Source organism: Dendropsophus ebraccatus, chromosome 1, assembly GCF_027789765.1.
Source record: "Dendropsophus ebraccatus isolate aDenEbr1 chromosome 1, aDenEbr1.pat, whole genome shotgun sequence".
In the NCBI taxonomy this organism is placed as follows: Eukaryota; Metazoa; Chordata; class Amphibia; order Anura; family Hylidae; genus Dendropsophus; species Dendropsophus ebraccatus.
The window spans coordinates 204,053,830-204,081,079 of record NC_091454.1 but is presented as its reverse complement, the minus strand read 5'-3'; the positions used below and the strand labels follow the sequence as shown (position 1 = coordinate 204,081,079).

General features: G+C 43.9%; 1 protein-coding gene across 1 annotated transcript in view; it reads left to right on the top strand.

Moving 5' to 3' along the window:
* The window catches only part of ADAM9 (ADAM metallopeptidase domain 9), an 87,460-nt gene that overhangs the window by 45,385 nt on the left and 14,825 nt on the right, over positions 1-27,250 (top strand). Inside the window, exons 4-11 of the mRNA XM_069945243.1 lie at positions 3,173-3,251; positions 6,641-6,717; positions 10,081-10,270; positions 11,996-12,061; positions 22,399-22,470; positions 23,218-23,387; positions 24,900-24,981; positions 25,405-25,538. Of these exons, the coding sequence (XP_069801344.1) occupies positions 3,173-3,251; positions 6,641-6,717; positions 10,081-10,270; positions 11,996-12,061; positions 22,399-22,470; positions 23,218-23,387; positions 24,900-24,981; positions 25,405-25,538 (870 nt within the window). The remainder of the gene's footprint in view (positions 1-3,172; positions 3,252-6,640; positions 6,718-10,080; positions 10,271-11,995; positions 12,062-22,398; positions 22,471-23,217; positions 23,388-24,899; positions 24,982-25,404; positions 25,539-27,250) is intronic.

Here is a 27,250-nt window from a genome sequence, read left to right as displayed (position 1 = left end):
CCCCTCCCCTAATAAAAGTCTGAATCACACCCCTTTTCCCAGGTTTTAAATAAAAGTAAACAAATAAATAAATAAACATGTTTGGTATCGCCGCGTGCGTACTCGCCCAAACTATTAATTAATCACATTCCTGATCTCGCACGGTAAACGGCGTCAGCGCAAAAAAGTCCCAAAGTGCAAAATTGCGCATTTTTGGTCACATCAAATCCAGAAAAAAATGTAATAAAAAGCGATCAAACAGTCGTATATGCGCAACCCAGGTACCGATAGAAAGAACACATCATGGCGCAAAAAATGACACCTGACACAGCCCCATAGACCCAAGAATAAAAGCGCTATAAGCCTGGGAATGGAGCGGTTTTAAGGAACGTATATTCGTTAACAATGGTTTGAATTTTTTATAGGCCATCAGATACAATATAAATTATACATGTTATATATCGTTTTAATCGTAACGACTTGAGGAACATGCAAAACAAGTCAGTTTTACCCCAGGGTGAATGGCGTAAAAACACATTTCCCCCAAATAAAAGAAATGCGTTGTTTTTTTTTCAATTTCACCACACATATAATTTTTTCTGGTTTCGTAGTGTACCAAATGCAAAAATTCAGCCTGTCATTGCAAAGTACAATTAGTGACACAAAAAATAAGGGCTCATATGGGTTTCTAGGTGGAAAAATGCAAGTGCTATGGCCTTTTAAACACAAGGAGGAAAAACCGAAAACGCAAAAACGAAAATGGGCCCCGTCCTTAGCTGACCAAACACTTTACATAGCCAACAGCTATTCCTACCAATTCCCACATATACTGTACATGCATGGTTGATCATACAACTGTAAATGGGGAGGTAGGTGGGGGATGTATGCCGCTGTCAGGCTGCTCTTGCAGCGACTTATGTTCCCTGAGGACAAAGTAGTCAGTCATGTTGAAATCCAGCTGCCCAATCCTTTTTAGTCCTATTTAAGTTCAATATCTGCCATGGAAGGAGAGTTGGGTCACCACCATACACATAGATGGTCGGCTGTCCCTGTTGATATTTACAGGTTTATCTAATGTATGTGGGCAGCTTTATCTAAAGGACCTGGTGAGAACTTACCCAATACAATTTCTTAATTTCTCAACCTCTTAGAGTATATCCGCACCGCAATTTTGCTGTCTGTGGCATGAATATGCTGACACAGATAGACATGCTCCTTATAGATTTTAATGGCCTGTACCTAGTCATCTGGTGACTATGTATACATGTTCTGACTCGAACCATGGTTTGCTGTCCGAGCCTAGATGCACATACAGTTGGAAAATGACCCAAATGTTATCAGTAGGTGATCACATTCGGCTCACTATAGTCTATGAGAGGCTTGCTTGTTCATGCATGTGCACAATTTGACGGGTTGCAGACGTCTGCCGACAGCTGTCTCTCCCAATTCCCCATGTACAGTTTAATGCCCAATTTGGCCGAATGTTTATCTGAGTAAAGGAGAAAAAGCCAGAGCCAGGTACCTCTCTGGTGGTCATTATCCCTGGGGAGAGAAGTCTTCTTTTTCTCAGCATCTCTGTCCCCGCTGAGGTTGTTGTATTTGACCAACTTTTCTCTAATGTGTAGACACCAATGTCTTCCCCACCCTTACACAGGGTGATCTCCTGGAGCAAGCGAGTGCTGACCTACGCTATTACACACGCCGACAGCCAGCGTGGGAGGCCGCGGGAAGCTGCGCGTGGGGGGGGGGGGGGGGGGGGGGGGTTGGGGGGTTGGGGGGGGGGGGGGTTGGGGGGCTCCCCGGACGACCTTTAGATCATCTGGGGAGGCCATGGGGGACAACAGCGGTCTGCTGTCACGGCACCTATTGCATGGAGCGACAGCAGTAGATGGTTGGTATCTTAAAGGGGTTATCCTCCGCTACAAAAACATGGCCACTTTTCCCCCTACTGTTGTCTCCAGTTCAGGTGCAGTTTGCAATTAAGCTCCATTTACTTCAATGGAACTGAGTTTCAAAACCCCACCGAAACTGGAGACGACAGTAGGGGGAAAGTGGCCATGTTTTTGTAGAGCTGGAGAACCCCTTTAATCTTTTATCATCTGAAAGACAACAACAGACAACGATCAGCCAACATCGTGCATGTTGGCTGATCATTGCTTTCTATTTTTTGGCCGTAATGGGCGGCTGATGACCAGGACCCCACCTCAGACCCCAGCGTATAGTCTTGTTTTGTTGTATTACCTGCTTATTATTGGTTAATATATCTTTTTGCATTATTGGGGTTCATTTTTTTTAATGTGTATATGGGGGTTGAAATACCACACATAACCTGAGGGCAGTTGTGGCGCTGTTTTTGGATAAGAGCGACTATGTTGTTTTGATACTGGATAACCCCTTTAATCAATGCAAAAAATAAAAATACCATCGTGTTATAATGTAAACATTCACTTTACGATCTACATCTGTTGACTGTTTTCTTTACACCACTACTTACAGTAATGCTGTCCCCTATGAAGAAAGACGTTTTTCATTCAAAGTGTCACTGTTGTTTAATTTTTTTCCCCCTAGAAATCAATAGTACAGGCGATTTTAAGAAACGTTATAATTGGGTTTATTAGCCGAAAAAGTATTTTTATCATGAAAAAGCAGTTTGAAGCTCTCCCCCCTGTCTTCATGGTTTTCTATGGAAAGGGGAGGATGGCACCAAAACAGGACAACAAAGAGTTAATTTACAGCTGTATCACCGGGCTCTGAAGTCAGCACTGACCTCTCTGACCACTGAATACTGGCTTTCACACAGGTCCCTCTGTGTAATCCTTTGTTCTCTGCTTCCAACTAATCTCCCTCCTCCCCCCTCCCCTCTCCATAGAACAGACAGGACCCAACTGATGTAAAAGAGTTGAGATTTCCTGATAATGAGCAGTGAATGAGAGAGAGGGGGGGGGGCCTGGGAAAAAGCTTTATGAATGCAGATAATGGCATATTTGCCTAATAAACCCAATTACAATGTTTCTTAAAATCGCCTCGACTATTGATTTCTGAAAAAAAAAAAAATAAAACGACAGTGACACTTTAAGTGTCTGAAACATTCATATAGTTTGGTTACATTATAAAAAAAAATTGTTCTGTAATGTAGTATTGTGTAAGTTATTACTTACATATTTCTTCAATTTATTTATTTCTTTTTTTACAGAGATTTATTAGCCAAAGACTTTACAGTTTACACATACGCAGAAAATGGCAGCAGATTGGCGAGCCCGCTCCACGCACAGGTATGTATATAGTAATGTAAGAGGATTTGTATAACATTTCTAGCTTGCCAAGTGAAATCTTCCCGTTCATATCTGCAAGTAGGCAAAGAACACTGTCTAAGGGCTTTCAAGGATATCACATTGGTGACTATGGGAGGAGATTTATCAAACATGGCGTAAAGTGAAACTGTCTCAGTTGCCACTAGCAACCAATCAGATTCCACCTTTCATTTTCCAAAGAGTCTGTGAGGAATGAAAGGTGGAATCTGATTGGTTGCTAGGGGCAACTGAGCCAGTTTCACTTTACACCATGTTTGATAAATCTCCCCCTATGTCTCTATAGCTGTTGGAAAACTACATCTTCATGTATGCCGGACAGCTAAAAGCTGTCAAGGTTATGATGAGAGTTGTGGTTTTGCAACAGTTGGCAAGCCACAGGTTAAGGGGAAAAATAGTCTAGATCTAGCATAGAGTGTGGCTGGTTGTACACTAGTCAAAATAGCAATAAAAATCCTGACTTTCCACAACATGATTATTTTTTTCCATGCAAATGTGTATACAAATCAGATACATAGAAGTCTAGTCACAAAGAATACAAGATAAAAAGCCACATTAAATTGTGATACTGACAATCTGCCAAGTTACATGTCATCATTCTACAATATGCACCATGACTGCCTACTGAATAAGAGTTGTCCATTTTTATGGAGGGGAAGGCTGAGCTGTGAGCTTCAGTTATTGTCTGCACCTCTGTTATCTATATACTGGTGTCACCTTTACTGTACTCCTGTCTATGATCATAAGGAGGGTGCTGCTGGGAAATGACCTGTACACAATAGGAAGTATCCGCTTAGTTTTAGGCTTAATGGGCAGAATGGAAACTGCCAAGATTTCAGGATAGTAAAATAGAAAATTTGTTGGAAAAAAAAAACCCACTAAAAATTCTTTAACAATATGTTTAAGAGAATGTCATGTTCTGATGACACAAGTGTTTATATAGAGGGAGCTGTTAGTCACTGAGTAGGACCACCCCCTTGACTACTTAGCCTGGTATAAGCAGAGATTAATAATAGGTCACAACTAGAGATGAGCGAACCGGGTTCAGGTTCGAGTCAATCCGAACCCGAACGTTTGGTATTTGATTAGTGGGGGCTGCTGAATTTGGATAAAGCTCTAAGGTTGTCTGGAAAACATGGATACAGCCAATGACTAAATCCATGATTTCCACATAGCCTTAGCGATTTATCCAAGTTTAGCAGCCACCGCTAATCAAATGCCGAAAGTTCGGGTTCGGATGGACTCGAGCATGCTCCAGGTTCGCTCATCTCTAGTCACAACTGTTGGAGTGAGTTTCTAGTAGAGGTGAGCGAACCTCAAACATGCTTGAGTCCATCCAAACCCGAACTTTCGGCATTTGATTAGCGGCGGCTGCTGAACTTGGATAACGCCCTAAGGCTATGTGGAAATCATGGATATAGTCATTGGCTGTATCCATGTTTTCCAGACAACCTTAGAGCTTTATCCAAGTTCAGCAGCCACTGCTAATCAAATGCCAAAAGTTCGGGTTCGGATGGACTCGAACCCGAACCCGGTTCGCTCATCTCTAGTTGTTAGTGCTCAATTTTTCTCTTTATTGCTGACCCATCACTTATTGTTGGCTCTGTTCTCTGGGGTGACCCATCACTTATTGTTTGATCTTTTTTTCTGGGCTGACCCACCACTTATTGTTGGGTTTGTTCTCTGGGGTGACCCATCTGTTATCGTCAGCTCTGTCCTCTGGGGTGACCCATCACTTATTGTTGACTTTGTTCTCTAGGATGACCCATCACTTTTTGTTGGCTCTGTTCTCTGGGGTGACCCATCACTTATTGTTGGCTCTGTTCTGTGAGGTGACCCATCACTTATTGTCGGCTCTGTTCTCTGGGGGTGACCCATCACTTATTGTTGGCTCTGGTCTCTGGGGGTGACCCATTACTTATTGTTGGCTCTGGTCTCTGAGGTGACCCATCACTTATTTTCGACCCTGTTCTCTGAGGTGACCCATTACTTATTGTTGGCTCTGTTCTCTGGGGTGACCCATCACTTATTGTTGGCTCTGTTCTCTGGGGTGACCCATCACTTATTGTTGGCTCTGTTCTGTGAGGTGACCCATCACTTACTGTTGGCTCGGTTCTCTGGGGTGACCCATCACTCATTGTTGGCTCTGTTCTGTGAGGTGACCCATCACTCATTGTTGGCTCTGTTTTGTGAGGTGACCCATCTCTTACTGTTGGCTCGGTTCTCTGGGGTCACCCATCACTCATTGTTGGCTCTGTTCTGTGAGGTGACCCATCACTCATTGTTGGCTCTGTTCTGTGAGGTGACCCATCACTCATTGTCGGCTCTGTTCTCTGAGGTGACCCATCACTCATTGTTGGCTCTGTTCTCTGAGGTGACCCATCACTCATTGTTGGCTCTGTTCTGTGAGGTGACCCATCACTCATTGTTGGCTCTGTTCTGTGAGGTGACCCATCACTCATTGTCGGCTCTGTTCTCTGAGGTGACCCATCACTCATTGTTGGCTCTGTTCTCTGAGGTGACCCATCACTCATTGTTGTCTCTGTCCTCTGAGGTGACCCATCGACGTTCCTATATTTCCTTCCAGACTGGTCGTGTAATTTCACTGCCCTGTACATCCTGAATCTATTAACAGTTTTATGATATAGTACATTGTGTGCCGCACATACGTCCTGTAGTCAGCCTCCCAGCAGGAACTGCTATAAGGGAAGGAATTGGAAAGTGACCAGCTGACCTGGATTGTGAATAAGACTTCCTGTCGTATTTAGCTGATTCGGGATTACTTTTGTCTCTGGACTGTCATATGAATAGTTGGAGGGGAAATCCACTTGAAATGATCTTTTGATGTATTATAGGTACATGGGAGAAAATCACATTGTAAAGTCAGTGATCTTGAACCACCTATTGAGAGGGGCCTCTGAATCTTGGATACTTCCTAGAAGGGTCTCTTTAACAATAAACAGATTACTAAGTGCCGGTGTTGCGCTGATTTGTCCCACACTGATAAGGAAACCTGTCAGTAAGTGTTCACTTCTCCCTGCAGCGCCACCACAGTGGGAATAAGACATTACACATTGGTTATTCAAATCAACTGGTTGTCCGTACAATGCTAGACAGCTTGGGTCCTCCAGAGAGGGAGACACTCTTTGTAATTATTTTCCACTTTGCCAAGAGATCAGGATCCTGAACAGAGGCACTCCTCTGAGGTTTTGTAAAATGGACGACCTCTTTACAATCAGAATCCTCCTTTAATGTATCACTTACTATCTCATATTTCTGTGAGAAGATTAATGGTTGATGTGTATTGTATCTGTCCTGCAGTCATCTTATTCCACTCTTTTATGTACCCTCAGGACCTGTGCCACTACAAGGGCTATGCAGAAGGATATCCTGAGTCCCGGGTAGCCATCAGCACCTGCTCGGGCCTAAGGTAATGAGTAACACCGTGTTGTAGTTCCCCGCACACTGGGTCAACGTGGGCAGGGAAAAACTGTAAAGAAGCCAGTAGTGGAAAATTCCTTTAAGGCTCATGAACAAATCTACTTTTTTCATGTTTAAACATTGCAACTTTTATTTGGCCAAACTCCATTATTTGAAGTTCTGCTGACCACATCTGGAAACCTAGATGACTGTATTGTACAGTAGTCAATGACTAACAGTGTTCTGCTTAATTCTGATTGAGATGAACCTCCACATTCATTCACAGGGTGGAAATTTCCATATATATATATATATATATATATATATATATATACACACATACATACATGAATGTATATGTATATATATATATATATATATATATAGAGCAGAGTAGCAGCCGCACATCCAGATCCAAAGCAGTGGGTGCTGTGCAGTGAAAGTCCTATGGCGTAGGATCCGCAATACAGAAAACGGCAAGAGTCTGCAGCACATTGGAGTAAAGGTGAATAGTGTTTATTCCATCATCAAGGTACATACAACATTTCGATTCAATCCAGAATCATTATCAAGCATGCTTGATAATGATTCTGGATTGAATCGAAATGTTGTATGTACCTTGATGATGGAATAAACACTATTCACCTTTACTCCGGTGTGCTGCAGACTCTTGCCGTTTTCTATGTATATATATATATATATATATATATAAATATATAAATATAAAATATTATATTTTTTTTTTGTGGGGCTTTTGACCATAAGGTTTATGTAAGACCCCCCAGCTCTCAAACTTTTGCATATGCCATGAAAGTACAGATTGGAATATCCCATTAAACCATATCCCAAACTGTAAACTAAGTGACCCCTCCTCCCCTTTCACAGCATGTATCTCACATGGCTGCAGCATCATTGCCCTTTCTCCCTTTTCCTCTCCTCTGTCTTTTCTTACCATGTAACCAAAAACAGCAAAATCCCACTTTATAAGAAACATTCCAATATCCATTTTGTATAAGTCACTGATTATTTTCCGGTATCTCTGCTTACCGACACTTATGGTGTCTGTTCTGATGTGACCGATTGACCGTCTAATGCAGGCATGTCCAAAGTCCGGCCCGCGGGCCATTTGCGGCCCGCGTTCCGAACTTTTACGGCCCCCCAGGTATCCGGCAGCAACAGATACCTTGCGCCACGCCACTCTAGTGCACAGAAAAGGAAAGCCGAAATCCCGCGATGTCCAAGATTTCGGCTTTCCTTTCCCGTGCACTAGAGCAGTGTTTTTCAACCAGTGTGCCGCGGGCGCCGTCCCCCTCACCTACTGGCCCGGACGTGCTCCTCCAATCAGGGGAGACCAGGAGCGTGGTGTGCCACGCACCACGCTCCCGGTCTCCCCTGATTGGAGGAGCACGTCCGGGCCAGTAGGTGAGGGGGACGGCGCCCGCGGCGAGCATCTCAAGGAAGGTGAGCAGGGATGGGGGAGAAACAGGAGAAAAGCAGGGGGGAGAGAAACATGGGGATGGGGGAGAAGCAGGGGGGAGAGAAACATGGGGATGGGGGAGAAGCAGGGGGGAGAGAAACATGGGGATGAGGGAGAAGCAGGGGGGAGAGAAACATGGGGATGGGGGAGAGAAACATGGGGATGGGGAGAAGCAGGGGAGAGAAGCAGGGGGGAGAGAAACATGGGGATGGGGGAGAAGCAGGGGGGAGAGAAACATGGGGATGGGGGAGAAGCAGGGGGGAGAGAAACATGGGGATGGGGGAGAAACAGGAGAGAAGCAGGGGGGAGAGAAACATGGGGATGGGGGAGAAGCAGGGGGGAGAGAAACATGGGGATGGGGGAGAAACGGGAGAGAAGCAGGGGGGAGAGAAACATGGGGATGGGGGAGAAGCAGGGGGGAGAGAAACATGGGGATGGGGAGAAGCAGGGGAGAGAAGCAGGGGGGAGAGAAACATGGGGATGGGGGAGAAGCAGGGGGAGAGAAACATGGGGATGGGGGAGAAACAGGGGAGAGAAGCAGGGGGGAGAGAAACATGGGGATGGGGGAGAAGCAGGGGGGAGAGAAACATGGGGATGGGGGAGAAACAGGTGGGAGAGAAACATGGGGATGGGGGAGAAGCAGGGGGGAGAGAAACATGGGGATGGGGGAGAAGCAGGGGGGAGAGAAACATGGGGATGGGGGATAAGCAGGGGGGAGAGAAACATGGGGATGGGGGAGAAACAGGGGAGAGGAGCAGGGGGGAGAGAAACATGGGGATGGGGGAGAAGCAGGGGGGAGAGAAACATGGGGATGGGAAGAAGCAGGGGGGAGACAAAAACATGGGGATGGGGGATAAGCAGGGGGGAGAGAAACATGGGGATGGGGGAGAAGCAGGGGGGAGAGAAACATGGGGATGGGGGAGAAGCAGGGGGGAGAGAAACATGGGGATGGGGGAGAAGCAGGGGGGAGAGAAACATGGGGATGGGGGAGAAGCAGGGGGGAGAGAAACATGGGGATGGGGGAGAAGCAGGGGGGAGAGAAACATGGGGATGGGGGAGAAGCAGGGGGTAGAGAAACATGGGGATGGGGGAGAAGCAGGGGGGAGAGAAACATGGGGATGGGGGAGAAGCAGGGGGGAGAGAAACATGGGGATGGGGGAGAAGCAGGGGGGAGAGAAACATGGGGATGGGGAGAAGCAGGGGGGAGAGAAACATGGGGATGGGGAGAAACGGGAGAGAAGCAGGGGGGAGAGAAACATGGGGATGGGGGAGAGAAACAGGGATATCCCTTTTGTGTTTATCGAAACAGGCCCAGGTTTCACACTGAGTGAGTATAAATACATTTAGAATCTATATTATTAACTATATGTATAATATGTACTGTTTTAGTGTCATTTTGTGCCATTTTGGTTGGTGGTGTGCCCTGGGATTTTTTAAGTATAAAAAGTGTGCCGTTTTCAATAAACTTTGTTAAAAAAAGTTTATTTGCATTCATTTTAATGGTCCAAAGAATGTCAAGCAAAATGGTCGGCCCTCGCACATGTTCACTTCATGAAATTTGGCACTCTTCGAAAAAAGTTTGGACATGCCTGGTCTAATGTATTGGAGGAACTCCTGTTGGAGGAAAATGGGATCAGGCAGAATTCAACATGGCCGATCCTTTTGTTCTCACACGGCAGAGATGTCTGGCAGCGACTTACTCCCCTCTACTTATGAGTATGTAGGCCAACCATTCTGGTACAAATATGATCTTGTGTCAGTTCTGTCTGCCCTCTCAGCTCATACATAGTGCTCACCATAATGAAGTAGACATTCAATAAGCTTTATTTACATAGAACCAAGAGACAGTCGATGGGCTATATATACTAAGACTATCATTCTCTCTGCCTGTACCAGGGGCCTGCTCCACCTGAGTAATGGAAGCTATGGCATTGAGCCCCTGCAGCCATCATCCAGCTCTGAACACATCCTTTATCGTCTAGAAGATGTAAAGCAGGAACCAATGGTGTGCGGTGTCTCCAGTCCTGAAGGCGGCCATGACAGTCAGCACAACCACTCTCCCAGCATGGTTCAGCTACTGCGTCGGGTAAGCGCTAAACACTCTTGAGTCACTTCCCTGTCCAGTCTTGGGTGACAACCAGTAACATTATACTTCCTTTCTGATATACTGGGTGACAACCAAGATCTGGCGGGCACCAGGTATTCTTAAACTCCAGTATGTCCCTATATCTTATGTCCTCCTATTGAAGGTAACTTCTGTATAGGTCAGTGTCTGACCCATGACAGGGAATCTGTCAGTCCTGTGACTCATACAGAGCTGCAGACAGCCCCAGTTAACGTCTACTGAGCTTCTACTGTGACAGCCATTTACTAAAGGGGTTGTCTGAGGTTAGAAGAACATGCTTTCTTTCAAACACAGTGCCCCCCCCTGTCTTCAGGTTATGTATTATATTACAATATTTCAGCTAAATTCACTTCTATGAAACTGAGCTGCACTACCACACACAGACTGAGGACAACGGTGGCACTGTTTTGGGGGAAAAACAGTTGTGCTTTTCTAATCTTGGACATAAAGTGTCCCTGTCGTTATAACTTTCAAATTCTAAATCAACAGTAGATGTGAAATGAAGCAAGTTTGCAATATACATTCATTATTTTTTTGTTGTTATCATGCTGTAAAACAAAGCTGAACTTACCAGAAATCCAGGTCCAGTCTCCTGAAGGCAGATTTACTGACTTGTACTGGTTGTAAAAAAACAGACTAAACACAGGAATTCCAGCCAGTACAGAGAGTCAAGGCTCAGTGTATCCATCAGTCACATGACTGCCTTCTCTCTGTGAGCGCTCAGATGGCCTGGGAAACACAGGACTTCCTGTTTTCTGACTTAAAAAAAAAAAAAAAAAAAAAAAACACAGGACACAGTCAGAAAACAGGGAGTGCCGTGTTTTCCATGAAATGGACAACTGTTTGGGGGCTCTTTAGTCTGTGTTTACACACACAGGTAATCTACCAATTTTTCTGACAGATTTTTGAAGCCAAAGCCAGGAACAGACTATAAACAGAGAACAGGTCATAAAGGAAAGACTGAGATTTCTCCTCTTTTCAAATTATTCCTGGCTTTGGTTTAAAAAAAATCTGTCAGATAAATTGGTCAATTATCTGTGTGTGTAAACGCAGCCTTAATAAGCCGAACATGGACTCACATGGAAGCTACTGCCAGTAGATAGAGCTACAGACAGTTTTTTTCGCCTCTTCGGAAGAGCTAATTTGCATACCCCTTTCCCAGGGTGCATTGCCTGTAACTTCACTTCAAGGTAAAACAATACCCCAGATCAGGAGATGTATGACTGCAAAGCTAATGGGAGAGGGGAACCCCTATTAGAGTTATACAGGAGGCCATATTGGTTTTCACCCAGCTTCCCCAGAAATACATACAAAAGATTGATTTATTTAATCCGAACAATTGAACAGTTCTGCTTTAGAGCAGCGTTATTACACACCGGAGCTGCAATCTATGCGGAAGCCGTCTCCTCTGTCTGATTATTATTGTTCTTGGGTTGGCGCCAGTAGTAATCCCCGAGCACTTTCCATGCCACATGAAATGATGACTTATACAGGGAAATGAGAGCTATTCTTTATCCTGGGGCGTTTACACACTATAAGGGGAGGCTCACACAGGAGGAAGTCCAAGCAGCATACAGCACCCGGCCTGTGGTTGGGATATATATATATATATATATATATAATATATGTATATATTATATATCTGTGCTTGTGTACTAGTTTTACATGTTGTACTTTTGTCTTTAGAAGAAGCGAGCCATCCTACCCCAGACCAGATACGTGGAGCTCTTCTTGGTGGTGGACAAGGAAAGGGTAGGTTTTGGAAGTTTTTGACTATACTATATACTATATGGTTAAAATATATCAACAAAGCACAACAATCACTGGGCTCAGGGAGATCAGTAAAAAAAATCCAATTAAGTACTAACTCAACAGTCTCCACTGATACATTGCCCCCTATATATTTTGAATATGCAAAAAAGGCGTCAGTGGAGCTTCAGTTGTGAGTCTCAAAACACGGGAATAGCCCGATATCCATCCAGGGAAGGAAAACCTGTGGCCAAGGGGCGCGTCCCAGTGGGGAGATCACCAAACCACCCAGATACGTAGCCCCTTATGTCCCAATCGGTTGTGAGTATTGGAGCATAAATAGGGAAACACCAGGGTGGACCCTTTTGCGTCAAAGTCTAACTCTGTGGCGAGTATTGCGACATGATAAGGGGTTACCAAAGACAGGCATCCATCCACAGACAGCTGTTTCGGGTTATTTGTCCCTCGTCAGTGTGGAGTAGGATTCTGGCTAACGGGGGCAATGAAAAATAGACCAACAAAACACAGCAGCCACTAAGCTCATGGATTTTCCTTCTGCACTCCAAAAGGCTACGTTCAGACAACGTAAGTTCCGTAGTGCGGAATTACCGTTGTGCTGAAGGTTGAGTGAATCTTGTCCGGAGTGTATACACATAGTACACACACTCCTGGCGGGATCCTTTTGCGGCGCCGCGAGAAGCTGACATGTCAGTTTTCTGCGGCTGTTTTCCCACCTTCCCCCCCACACCTCCTATCTAAGGCCCCGTTCCCACTGAGCAAAGGTAGCGGAATTCCGCGACGGAATTGTCCGCCGCGGAATGCCGTTAGCCTCCCGCTCATAATGGGAGTCTATGGGAGGCGCGCGCTCCTGCCCTGTCCGCGCTGAAGAATGAACATGTTCATTCTTCAGCGCGTATAGAGCAGGAGCGCGCGCCTCCCATAGACTCCCATTATGAACGGGAGGCTAACGGCATTCCGCGGCGGACAATTCCGTTGCGGAATTCCGCTACCTTTGCTCAGTGGGAACGGGGCCTAAGGAGCACAGTGAAGATGGGTTTGCTGAGTCCATTATATTCTACGGAGGGGGGAGGGGCTGAAGGGGATGAGTGAGCAGGAGCAGAAAGGGGAGAGAACCAGCCCTGCAGTTTAGAGACTGTCTGGTCACATAAAACGCTGGATTGAAAAGTTGGACTGATCAGTGCTGTTCTGGGAACTTGTTGAGATAAGATTGCAGGATGTTGTGTTGTGCTCTTTGCTATACATGAGCTATTTGTCTCCTTTCTGTGCTCCCTCACCCACCTCAACCCCTCCCCTCTCCATAGCGGGATTATGACTTGTAGAATCCTATTCTAGACATCACAGAAGGGTCTACCCCCATGATCCTACACTTATTCCTTATCTTATATAGGGGATAAATACTTAAAGTGGATTTTCTAGAATTAGAAAAAAAACAGCTACTTTATTGGAAAAAGAGCACCACCCCTGTCCTCATGATGTGTGTGTTATTACAAGTAAGCCCCATTCATTTTAAAAGGACTGAGCTACAAACCCCACAGCCAAAAGGAGGACAGGAGTGGTGCTGTTTCTGCAGGAAATCTGCCATGTTTTTGTAAGCCTTTTAAGGTGGGAATACCCCTTTAAAAGTGATAACCCTGGGCCTAATATATACCCCCAGGGCTGTCCGTTTTGTCGGTCTGTTTTTCTCCTACAACCAGGAGCTTCAGCTTATGTTTTGATATTAGAGAATTTGCCAGAGTGAAATGTGTCCCTACCCTTACGGCGAGCAGATGTTTGGCATGGAGAGCGGCTGTAGCTGTGTATGGGTGGGATCCATGTTTCTAGTATAGATACACACAATGTGATCATGGATCAGTATAGGAGCTATGGGAAATGTAAATGGGGAGGGAGAAGGGGCGTCATCTGCCTAATAGGAACATTTATCCTATAAGGACCTGCTGCATATTATATCTATTACACATCTAATGCTGACTATAAGAATGGTGTATACGTAGAGATGAGCGAACCGGGTTCGAGTCCATCCGAACCCGAACGTTCCGCATTTGATTAGCGGGGGCTGCTGAACTTGGATAAAGCTCTAAGGTTGTCTGGAAAACATGGATACAGCCAGTGACTATATCCATGATTTCCACATAGCCTTAGGGTACTATTACACCAACAGATCTGACGACAGATTATCTGCCAAAGATTTGAAGCCAAACCCAGGAGTGGATTTGAAAAGAGGAGAAATCCAGTCTTTCCTTTATGACCTGTTCTCTGATTATAGTCTGTTCCTGGGTTTGGTTTCAAATCTTTGGCAGATAATCTGTCGTCAGATCTGTTGGTGTAATAGTACCCTTAGAGCTTTATCCAAGTTCAGCAGCCACCGCTAATCAAATGCCGAAAGTTTGGGTTCGGATCGACTCGAGCATGCTCCAGGTTCGCTCATCTCTATGTATACGTTTTTACCATTTTCTCTTCTTACTTTAAGTGAATGTGAACAGGGTTGTATACACTCACAGCCTGCAGTCATGTACACAAGAAGTGAATACAGCCCAACTAGTAGCCATGTGATCAGCATTACCAGGCTTCATCAGATGGTTTATGGCACGAAAAACACCTACAATGAAGCCTGGTAATACTGATCACATGGCTGTGACAGTCAGTTTTGATCAAATTGTAGAGACCACATGATCAAATAGGCTCCAAGTATGTTAGCCAAGAAATGCCCTAAAAAATGCAAATGTGTGAACACATTCTTCGGCACACTGCTTCTGAGAGTATAAGCTATATATGCGCCTGCCGACTATGATGTTTTGGGAGGGCTGAACTGTCTTACTACGCATCATAACCTCCCCATAGCCATGCTCATTCATGTTCATGTGTATAAGTAGACCGGGAGAGATCACTGTCTGCCAGACAAATGTTTGTCGATCAGTTATTGAAGGTGTATGGAGGTGTTGCAAGACTGGGCAAGTTCCGTGCACAAGCCCTATTAGAACAGGGGTCATGCATGGAACTTGACTGTAATGGGGTATTGCCTTGGCAATCTGACCTTCCAGCTTCTGCTGTGGAGAAATGATTAGTGACAAGTACTATATAAGGGCTCGTCTTAAAGGGGTTTATCGATCTGAGATACTTATGGTATACCCACAGGGCATGCTATAAGTGTACACAGGATGAGGGTCCCTGGCCCACTTTGGCCTGTTTGTGGCTGCTAGATGTGGTCAGGAAGCTGATGAGATACACAGTTTGGGACCCGCATCTAGTGGATACCTTGAAGGGAACCGGTTACCAAAACAATGCCATCTAATCTATAGCCGTCATGTCATGTAGCAGGAAGAACTGAGCAGACTGATCTATATCTTTTATGGAAAAACTTTTGTACAACTTGTAACATGTTGAATGAAATTCCTTTTCATTCTGTGTTAAAGGGGCAGTTTAAAAAAAAAATTCTTTCAAAACAATTGATGGCAGAAAGTGCCAGAGATTTGTAATTTACTTCTGTTAAAAAATCTCCAGTACTCCAGTAATCTCAGCTGCTGTATGTCCTGCAGGAAGTGGTGTATTCTTTTCAGTCTGACACAGTGGTCTCTGCTGCCACCTCTGTCCATGTCAGGAACTGTCCAGAGCAGGAGAAAATCCCCATATAAAACCTCTCCTGCTCTGGACAGTTCCTGACATGGACAGAGGTGGCAGCAGAGACCACTGTGTCAGACTGGAAAGAATACACCACTTCCTGCAGGACATACAGCAGCTAATAAGTACCGGGAGATTTAGAATTTTTTGATAGAAGTAAATTACAAATCTCTGGCACTTTCTGGTACCAGTTGATTTGAAACAAAAAAAATTTTTTGTGAACTACCCCTTTAAGGAGTCCAATGGGCGGTGTCACTCAATGTACTGGACTCTTTAGCACGGACGATCAGAGATTGTAATCAATCAAGTTATACTGAATATTTTCCCATAAAGAGATATATCAATCCACTCAGCTCAGCTGGTGTAAAGTGAAAGTGGCTCAGTTGCCCCTAGCAACCAATCAGATTCCACTTTTCATCCCTCACAGACTCTTTGGAAAATGAAAGGTGGAATCTGATTGGTTGCTAGGGGCAACTGAGCCAGTTTCACTTTACACCATGTTTAAATAAATTTCGCCCTTTGAGTTCAGCACAAAATTTTTCTCAGACTAAACAAATCGATTGCTGATCTGTAAAGTTGTGACTAATCTGACCTGCTCTCATCTCTCCTGCTGGTTATGGGGGGCTGGAAGAGCTCTTTACTAGTAATAGCCACTAGGTGGTCCATCTGCTTCTCTTAACCACAGAGCAATTATATAAACTTTCAAAAGACTTCCTGTGCAGGCCAGAAAACCCAGCCTTTGGATGGACCTCAGCGAATGACACATCACAGAGCCTAGATATTGTGCCATCTCCCTGCTGGAGTCAGCCAGTACTTACTCACCCGCAAGGTTTTGTAGAGCTCAAGTGACTCATCATACCCCATATTATTTGTTACATCACAGTCAGAGAGCTCCAATCTCTCCTGCAGTATTATAGTAGTTATATTCTTGTATATACTGTAGGAGCAGTATTATAGTAGTTCTATTCTTGTATATACTGTAGGAGCAGTATTATAGTAGTTCTATTCCTGTATATAGGAGCAGTATTATAGTAGTTCTATTCCTGTATATAGGGAGCAGTATTATAGTAGTTATGTTCTTGTATATAGGGGCAGTATTATAGTAGTTATATTCTTGTATATAGGAGCAGTATTATAGTAGTTATATTCCTGTATATAGGGAGCAGTATTATAGTAGTTATGTTCTTGTATATAGGGGCAGTATTATAGGAGTTATATTCTTGTATATAGGAGGCAGTATTATAGTAGTTATATTCTTGTATATAGGAGCAGTATTATAGGAGTTATATTCTTGTATATAGGAGCAGTATTATAGGAGTTATATTCTTGTATATAGGAGCAGTATTATAGGAGTTCTATTCCTGTATATAGGAGCAGTATTATAGTAGTTATAATTCAAGGTCAAGAAACAGAGTCTCGCACTTTACCGGACTGAAGCTGCAAGTGGTTTATTTCCGATACATCAGAATAGGCTTGGCAGGGAGAGGGGAGATAGCAAAGCAGGTGTGTTCAGCAGGAGCAACAAATGTTTCACGCCTTCAGTTGGCGCTTCGTCGGGCTAGGAACGCCATGTACGTGCAGGGGAGGTGCTTAAGTAACAATGCAGTTAACAATAAAGTTGTTGAAAGACAAACAATAAAGTTGTTACAAAGGACAAGAATAAAAATAAAAAACTATCCCAGGTAGACACGGACCTCAGTTAAAGCAAAGTATTTAGATCGTTCCTCTCATTAAGGCCGCTTGGCCCGGTAGCGTCTAAGCGTAGAATCCATCGGGTTTCTCGCTTGAGGAGAAGTTTTAATCTATCTTCCCCATTGTTGGGGGGATCCACTCGTTCTAAACCAATGAACCTTAGCGACTTTATGTCGCCATCGTGGGCGGTGCGAATGTGATCAATTAGCCTAGGGACACCCTTACCCGTGCGGACAGAGTACTGATGCTCCTTAAAACGTGTCCACAACGGACGTTTAGTTTTACCAACATAGTACCTGCCGCACGGGCAAAGGATGGCATAAACAACGTGAGTCGTTCTACAAGTTATAAAGTCACGGACGTAACATTCACTGCCCCCGAGGTTGACATACGCTTTGTTCAACATTTGGGGGCAGTAATGACAAGTGCCACATCGCTTGTTGCCTTCCGGCAAGTTGCGATCAAGCCAACTCCTATTCTGGGTGGCCCTACTCTCGGTCAAAGAGTCAGCAATAGTGGTACTTTTTTTGAAGGTGATCAGGGGCTTACGGTCAACCACGTCCTTAAGGTCACTGTCATGTTGCAACAAGAACCAGTGTCTTTTAATAATGTTGGTCACCATATCATTCTGGTTGCTGTTCTGCAACGCAAAAGTAAATCTTTTATTGCTGGGATCAAAGGACTTTCTAGACTGTCTCCGGGTCTTAGCGGACAAGAGAGAGGTTCTAGGGAGAGTATTAGCCCTGGCGAGTGCCTCTTCTAGAAGGTGGGCAGGGTAGCCTCTATCTAGTAAACGGGCCTTGAGATTGTTAGCTTGTTGCTGGAAACCGGCTTCTGTACTATTAATGCGTTTTAACCGCAACATTTGGCTAAAGGGTATTGACCTTTTAGTCTGTGGTGGATGAGAACTGCCAAAGTGTAATAAAGAATTTCCAGCAGTCTTTTTACGGAAGACAGTGGTAGTCAAACCTTGGGGTGAGGCTTCAACCAAAACATCAAGAAACTCAAGCGTATTGCCTCCAAAACAGTGTGTAAAAAACATATTACGTGAGTTATGATCATTCAGAAAAGAAACAAAACCCTGAAATTCCTCCTTAGTGCCTTTCCAAACAACAAAAATATCGTCCACATAACGGTGAAAAGAAACGATATCTCTGATGTAGGGATTGCATGGAGCAAAAACTAAATCCATTTCCAATTGTGCCAGAAAGAGATTGGCATACGTACAGGAGACCGGCGTGCCCATTGCAGTGCCGGTCTCCTGACGGTACCAATCTCCTCTGTAGGTAAAACAGTTATTGCCCAAAACAAAAAGCAAAGCGTCCCGTACAAAATTACGAAAATTCAAAGGCTTTTCCAGGCGACAGAGGATGCGGTCGACAGCCTCCACACCCGCATCATGTGGGATGCGGGTGTAGAGGCTCTCCACATCCACGGAAGCCAGGGCAAAGTCTGATTGCCAGTGGACATCGGCCAAAACCTGTAGGAAATTGTTAGTGTCCTTAAGGTACGTGACAAAACACTGCAAAATCGGGCGAAGTGCCCAGTCTAAATACTGAGAAAGACCCTCGGTCACTGAGCCGACCGCCGAGACGATGGGACGACCCGGCGGGCGGCTCAGCGACTTATGGATCTTGGGGAGCAGATACCATTTAGGGATACGGGGGGACTCAGGGATGAGCCGCTCGGCCGTTTTACGGTCTATAGCGCCAGATTGCACATGGGTGTGCAGTAGGGAGCGCAACTGTTCCTTGATAGCGACTGTGGGGTCCTTACTCAGTCTACTATACGTGGTAGTGTCCCGTAGTTGCCGTGTAGCCTCTAGGTGGTAGTCCTCCCGGGTCATAATAACGGCAGCGCCGCCTTTATCAGCGCGGCGGACCAGCAAATCAGGCCTGGATTTGAGCCACTTTAGGGCCCGATGCTCACAGATGATTAAGTTAGAGGGAGGTGCCGGATAGGACAGTGCCTTGACATCCCTCAGGACTGCCTTATGGAACAAATCTAATGGGCTTCCCGGAGTGACTTGGGGTGAGAATGTAGAGGGGTTTCCCCCGGTGAAGGGGGCGTCTGTGGACACCGTGGCGTTGGGGATCGAATCAGCTTCAGTGCTGTTGTCTGCCATGCCGGCAAGATCAGCAAGGCATCCCTGTTCACGGGCATCAAAGGTGGTGGGAGGAAAAAACCCCAGTGGGCCAATATGGTATTGTATATCGGAGGCACTGTCAGTTGATCCTGTTTTTTTCTGCGTGGAAAAGAACTTGTGGAGATTCATTTTACGTATTGCTTTATGCAGGTCGCTTTCAAAGGTTGTAAAAGAGAATTTCTCATTCAAGCCAAAGTTTAATCCTTTATTCAGCAGGGATTCGCAGCCGTCCGGGAGGGTGATGTCCGAAGTTTGCTTGCCCTAGATCCTAGTCCCGGGTTTCCTACATTGGGTGTACCTCACAGTTAGTGCCGGCCGGAGCTCTCACCACGCCATCATTATAGTAGTTATATTCTTGTATATAGGGCGCAGTATGATAGTAGTTATATTCCTGTATATAGGAGCAGTATTATAGTAGTTATATTCCTGTATATAGGGGGCAGTATTATAGTAGTTATATTCCTGTATATAGGAGCAGTATAGTAGTTATATTCCTGTATATAGGAGCAGTATAGTAGTTATATTCCTGTATATAGGAGCAGTATTATAGTAGTTATATTCCTGTATATAGGAGCAGTATAGTAGTTATATTCCTGTATATAGGAGCAGTATTATAGTAGTTATATTCCTGTATATAGGGGGTAGTATTATAGTAGTTATATTCCTGTATATAGGAGTCAGTATTATAGTAGTTATATTCTTGTATATAGGAGCAGTATTATAGTAGTTATATTCTTGTATATAGGAGCAGTATTATAGTAGTTATATTCTTGTATATAGGAGCAGTATTATAGTAGTTATATTCTTGTATATAGGAGTTATATTCTTGTATATAATAGCAGTAAGATCCCCTCTTCTAAGTTGATGGCTTATTACATTATAGTTATACGTCAGTCTACCCCAATAACATCACAGTCATAAGGCCAGCAGATAGTGACATCTGGGTGATCACTTGTTGTAGCTTTGTGTTAGTGTGTCGCCCTGCAGTATTGTGCACCTCACACTAGCTCCGGGTTATAATGTTATGTAGCTGCACATCTGTTATTGGATCATTTCTGAGTATTCCCCTGGACATTTCCACCCTGTGTCAGCGTCCCCACCCTTTCTTTCCTAATCTTCTGTGAACACAGTGTCCATACGCTGACACTATGGATGCTAATTACTCCATCCCGGCTGCCGTCACTTTGCCTCCACATCCAGATATCTAATCAGAACCGTCAGCAAATATTTTCTCCCTGTTGTTTTCTATCCTCCCACATTGCGCTCCCTCCATAGGCCTCATCTGTGCAGAGTGTCAAAAACAATATGACAGCTCTTCCCCCTACTGTAAACTATTACATGTGCACCAAGACGTACCAATATATATATATACATACAACATGGAGAGAAAGGAGCTTCTGCACCTCACACCTATGGCTGACACTAATGCCACTCGGCCACATTTAAAAACCAACACCCAGGATGTTGGCATATGATTTGATCAAACCATATTGCCCCGTGTACCACGTGCCGGTCTCCTGGTTCACATGGGTCCCTGCGCTAACTCCACACTATGTCGGTCAGCGACCTTTAACCCCACAAAGCGTGCACAAACAGGGAAAGGAGGCCATGGAATGGCCCTGCAACCCCAATGTCACAGGACCAAGCCCAAAGTGCCCCCCACAAAACCCAGTGGGCACCACCGGCGGAGAAAGCTGCCGCTAAACAACACAAGTGTGTTATATATATATTATATATAAATATAAAATATATTAAATATTAAATATATATAAATTAAAAAAAAAAAAATATATATATATATATATATATATATTTTTTTTTTTTTTTAATTTTTTTTTTTTTAAGAAACACATCAGCTGCTGCAGAACCTCTTAAAAAAGTTAGCTGGGGAGTGATTGGGTGGTTGTGTATTGGCTTCTTTTTCCAAGTAACTTCTGCAGCAGATGAGATATGTATTACTGTACCAGCCACCCCAAAACTTACTGACAGGTTTATAGGGAATATAGTGTGTGGGCGGCACAGCTAAAATCACCTTGTCATATTTCTGAAGGGTAAATCTAACAAAACTATGCAGTTTCTTTCAATCCAGTTATACTTTAAAGGGAAACTGCCTGTACGGATGTATGCATGCGAGTGTTGTCAGTTTCCCTTTAATAAAAAAAAAGATATATACAGTGGTACTTTGGTTTAAGAGTAACTTGGATTGAGAGCGTTTTGCAAAAGGAGATCACAGTTTTTCATAATTGTAACTTATTTTAAGAGCATTGCTTTGGTTTAAGAGCTCCCTGTACTGGGTGGGAGGGGAAGTGGGGGAGGGGCATGGTCTGCATAGCGGGCTCTACAGCACTGTACTCTGACCCCGGAAGTCTCCCTCACCTTCCAAATCGTAGCAGATCCACTTCAGGCTGGGGCTTGCATCAGGGGACAGGACTGTGGAGGTAATTCCTGTTATACTATGCCTGCACTTACACTCAGCCATTCACACTGCTGTATATAAAGTTTCTGTCACTGTCCTCCTGCACAGCTCTGTGATTCTCACTTCCTGATTGGTCCATGCTGAACACGCATCCCCTTCTCATTGCTATCATGTGACCACACAAACCTTTGGCAGCAGCCCTGTATACTGTACAGTAACTTTTGTTTGTTTCATTTGTTTTACATTATTTTTGGGGTGTGGAACCAATTGTCTGTATATCAGTGATTCCTTGTGGGAAAATTTGCTTTGGTTTAGGATTTGGATTACAAGCGCGGTAACGGATTATGCTGGTAATCCAAGGCACCACTGTATATATGTTTATACACTGTATATATAATATTGAGGATGCCTGCTCTATGTGTATGCCATATTCTATGTTATCTCTTGCAGTACGACATGTTGGGGCAGAACGCCACCGCTGTGCGAGCTGAGATGGTGGAGCTGGCCAATTACCTGGATAATGTAAGTAGGAGAATCTGACAATTCATTGTCAGAAAACATCTTTCTTTTATTGGAAATAACCATATACCATAGTAACCAGTTGTAGAGTTACCTAACATGTGTAATCACACCAGTTGTTATCTACAGCTAATATGGTTACTTTGCTGTATAAAGATGTTATCCCCTATGCTATGGATAAGGGATAACTTCTTCAGATGGGAATACCCCTGTAAGACCAAACATTTAAAGCGTACCTGTCATCAGGGTCGCTGCCGGATCAGCGGTCAATTCCACTTGGCTGTGGAAGTTTTGGGTCTCACTGGCTTCGATCACGCATTAGAACTTAATGTGTACGACTCCCATTGGATACACATGGGTTTATTTTACTCACTTGGCATCACACCTTAGCAAACCTCCTGACACATGTGAAACCGGTCCATAGGCCTCTATTTACTGTACAAAAGTCAAGAGTGTCCGCTTTTCCTGCTCCAGAGCTACAGATCTCCTACTTCTCATTTCATAGCACTATAGCTAAATGACACATTTCTAGCTGCCTGCAGTCGCCACTAGGGGGAGCTTGCAAACATATAAATTCTTCTATAGGGTGCTGCAAGTATTCTTTGGCTGTATAAAGAGAAGCAGGGGATCTGGATGAGCAGAGCTTTCACCCCTAATAACTCTGGGGCAGTAATCAATTGTCGGGGCAATAAGGAATTTTCAGATCCTAAAAACTCCATTTATAACTTCATTGTCTTTCATTCCCTCTAGATGTATTCAATGCTGAATATTAGGATTGTCCTGGTGGGGCTGGAGATCTGGACAGCTGTGAATCACATCAACATCGACGGCTCAGCCGGAGAAGTGCTTGGCCGTTTTGTGCAATGGCGTGAGTCGCAGCTTCTGCCGCGGCGGAGACATGACAGTGCACAGTTTGTTCTGTAAGTAAACCTCACATAATGATGGAGCAGAGCTGAGTTTGTCATCACAATTGATCACATTTTGTCCTGCCTTGATTTATTCTATAGTATCCAGTGTCCCTAGACTTTCACTGGTGAGTAATAGCAAATGTCAGTGCAGCTCCAGATATCAGTGCAAAGCATGCTGCCTTATTTCCAAGACTGCTGCTGCTATTCCACCCTCTACAGATCATAACAGATCAGGAGAATGAGGAGAAATCCTATTAAAATCTGTGATATTAGGAGAATCTACATCAGCAGCTAAAACCCCATAAATGGATTCACTGGTGGGGTCAACTTCTCTGCAGAAGCCTTTTAATACTTGGTCAAACAGCTCCACCTGCTGGCCATGTGATGGTAATGCTTCATATAGATAAAACATCTATAAAAAAAAAAATCTTTAAAGGCTTTGTTCACTTTGGAAAATCCCTGTTTCTTCAGAGGAGTTTACCAACAACTGGTGTCCTGCAGCTTAGGCCCGCAGTGATCCGCTCTAAGGAGTAACCAAAGAGCAAGTGTTTAGCATATTTAAAGTGTTATTGTAACTGTAGAAAGCTTGTGGCATGTCAGACAGTTTTGATCAGATTGTTAGTTCGTAGCTTTCCCCGCCTTATTATGTATAATGAGCTCCATTGTAAATCCTTGTAGCCCATCTTTTGCAACAAGATGGGGGAACAGTGAACCAGGGAGAGAAGTGCTTAGCTGAGTGCTTCTCCTGGCTCTATCTACCAATGAGAGTAATGCTTTCTTATAGTTCTTAGAGAGAATAAAGGGGTTGCCTCATTTAGAAAACCACATTTCCATGTGACCTTTTGGAGAATTCTGAGTTAAGAGAGAGGGATTCTCAGAATCATCATCTTGGTCAGAGTGGCGAGTGGCTACAAAGAGTGTCTCTCTCTTTCTGGAGGACCAGTCCTGTCCAGCAATAAATAGACATCTCTGATTTACATAGACAACACTGTGCATTGCCTAAATTTCTGGTGGCGCCATAGGGAAACTGAACACTTAAGCCTGAGTGATCGCTTGATCGTCCAAGCAGCCCATAGAAGATAGCGGCGATTTTAATAGTAATAGTTGCACGTTCTACATGCTAAAGGTCAACAATCAGCTGACATTGTGCATGTCGACTGCTCGTTGTCTTCTATTTCACAAGACGATTATCGGTCGATATCGGCCGAATACGTCCGATAATCGTTTCGTGTTATAGGGCCTTTACTGCTAGGTTCTGCCCATATTACAGCTGATCAATAGGGGTGGCAGGCTTTCCTATAACACAAAAGTGGGTGGCCCTCTGGTTTCCTGGCAGGGTTAGGTCTGTCCCTAGTTTTGTGTAGGGATGAGACCTGTCAGCTATGATCTTCTTAGGAATTGCTGAATAGATCATTAAAGTTGTTAGCCTTAATATTTGAAGAAGTATTATTATTATTTATTATTATTATTATTATTATTATTATTATTATTATTATTTTCATTGTTTATTGTTCTCATTTGCAGGAAGAAAAGATTTGGTGGCACAGCAGGAATGGCCTTTGTGGGTACTGTTTGTTCCAGGAGCCATGCAGGTGGAATAAATGTGGTATGAGATCTATACTGTCCTAATATTGTTAGAAAGGATTCCTCTATAGAAGATTCCAGGCTTATATAATGTCTCATAATAGAGTGGGAGCGCTTTCAAAATAAACAATGCAACAATGCCCCGATCCGTCTCAGTCACCGCTGCCTCTAACGTCATTTCTGCAGGAAGTGTTTGCCCGGCCAATCACTAGTCACAGTGGTGAGCCACCCCAACCAGGGATTGGCTGCATTTGTTATGTTAAAAGCCCCCCACTCCATTATAAACTAAATATATAGAAGATTATGGGAGCACCTAGAAGGGCAGATCATGGGTCGTCCCCGATATTTGTGGAGGTGGAGTAGAAAAAACACTAATTCTGTGATGATTTACAATATTCTATATTTCCTCTATAATTGGTTATAATGTGTCCCGTCCTTTCTCTAGTTCCCAAATCAGAATGTGCCGTCTTTTTCCTCCATCGTGGCTCATGAACTGGGTCACAATTTGGGGATGAACCATGATGACAGCAGAGGCTGTACCTGCTCTACCAAGCTCTGCATCATGAACTCCGGGGCCTCGTGAGTATCTGCAGGAGAAGCAAAGGTTGAAGTGGTTTTAGGCTATGACCCATAACCACATGGTTTTAATGAGAATCAATGTCGTAAAGGAGGACCCCTGCTTAAAAGGGGACTCTGGATAGTATATTACTTTCGGCTGGGGAACCCCAAATCCCCATTAAATGTTGCAGTGGACTGTGCACCGCTGCTCCGTTCATTCTTTATGGAGCCCTCAGAGATGCAGACATTGTTCCAAAGCTATAGGGGGCCATCTCCACTCACCTATAGCTAAAGGTAGTGATGGCAGAGTGGGGCCTTATGCCAAGTTTTATCCTGATCACCTGCAACATTAAAGCCATTTACAGACAGCCTATTGTTTTCAGTGTAATTCCTCATCTCTCCTGCGGAGGTGCTGCAGGGATATTATACATGCTTACAGGTTCACCCATAGCAGTGTTCACCAACCTGTGGCCCTTCGGCTGTTGCAAAACTATAGCTCCCATCATGATCATCTTCATGGTAGTTGTAGTTTTGCAACAGGTTAGAGAACACTGCCTTACAGAGTATAGATGTTATGGGAACTGGACCACTGTGGACCGGGCTTTAAAAAAAATATGCACAGAGAAGTGTATTCAAACCACTTTAGGGGGTGGGTTACTGGAAGAAGCTAGATATCTTATCCATATATGTATCTGTATATTAATATTTTTTTTTTTAACTTTATAAAATTTTCATAGTACAAAATCATGTTAAAACCTCAATGATCCACATCCTACCCCATACTATCTCCATCAGCTAAATATACCCGGTCTAGTTCATTACCATCCATTATAAACCATAACCAAACAGCAATATGATCCGGAGGGGATTTCACCAGGGGGCTCAATCCATCCCTTTACCAGGAACTATCTAAAATCTTCCCCTTACCAACAATATATCCCAGTTTACTAACACCACCACTATACTAACCGCAGAATCCAGACACCGTCGGGAGAGCACAACAAACTAACTTAATTGAAAAATTATAAAGTCAACACTTAGCCAGCAGACTCTGTTGTCCCTCAACAGAGCTCACAAAAGGGAAAGAAAATAGACAAAAAAAAATAAATAAATAAATAATTAAACTAAAAATAAACGAGACTACTAGATTACAGAGATATACTTCTGTTCTTTATCCACCTGGTAATTCTATCCATTCAGGGTACCCTCTCTGGCCGAACCGCCCCATCTCTGGAGCCGTTCTGCCCAGCAGAGCCCTTCCCACCAACCATTCCTTCCTGGAACACAGGAAAGCCCACTCAGGTAGACCACCAGTGCTCCATACACTCAACTAAACTCCCGGAAGGGCCTCATCCACCATTTATCATGATAAATTATGGTTCCCCCCGTCAGCTTCCATTCCAAATCATCCCTCCACACCTCAGGTGTTATAAAAATAAATAAATAAGTGAAATCAAATAAAAATTAAAACTTAAATAATAATAATCGTAAAGAATACTAAGGAAAAAAAAAACAAAAACTAAATGAATAAAAATATATATAATAAAAATTAATTAAATAAATATTTAGAATTTTACTACTGAGACTTAAAGAAAAGCAGAGCCGGCCTTAAAAACAACCGAGGCAATACCTCAAATCTTATAATCAGTCGTTTACCTTTACCTCTCTCCCGATTGTGTCCAGATCCACGGCCCCACCTACAACCCATCCTTTCACCCATTATCAACATAAGG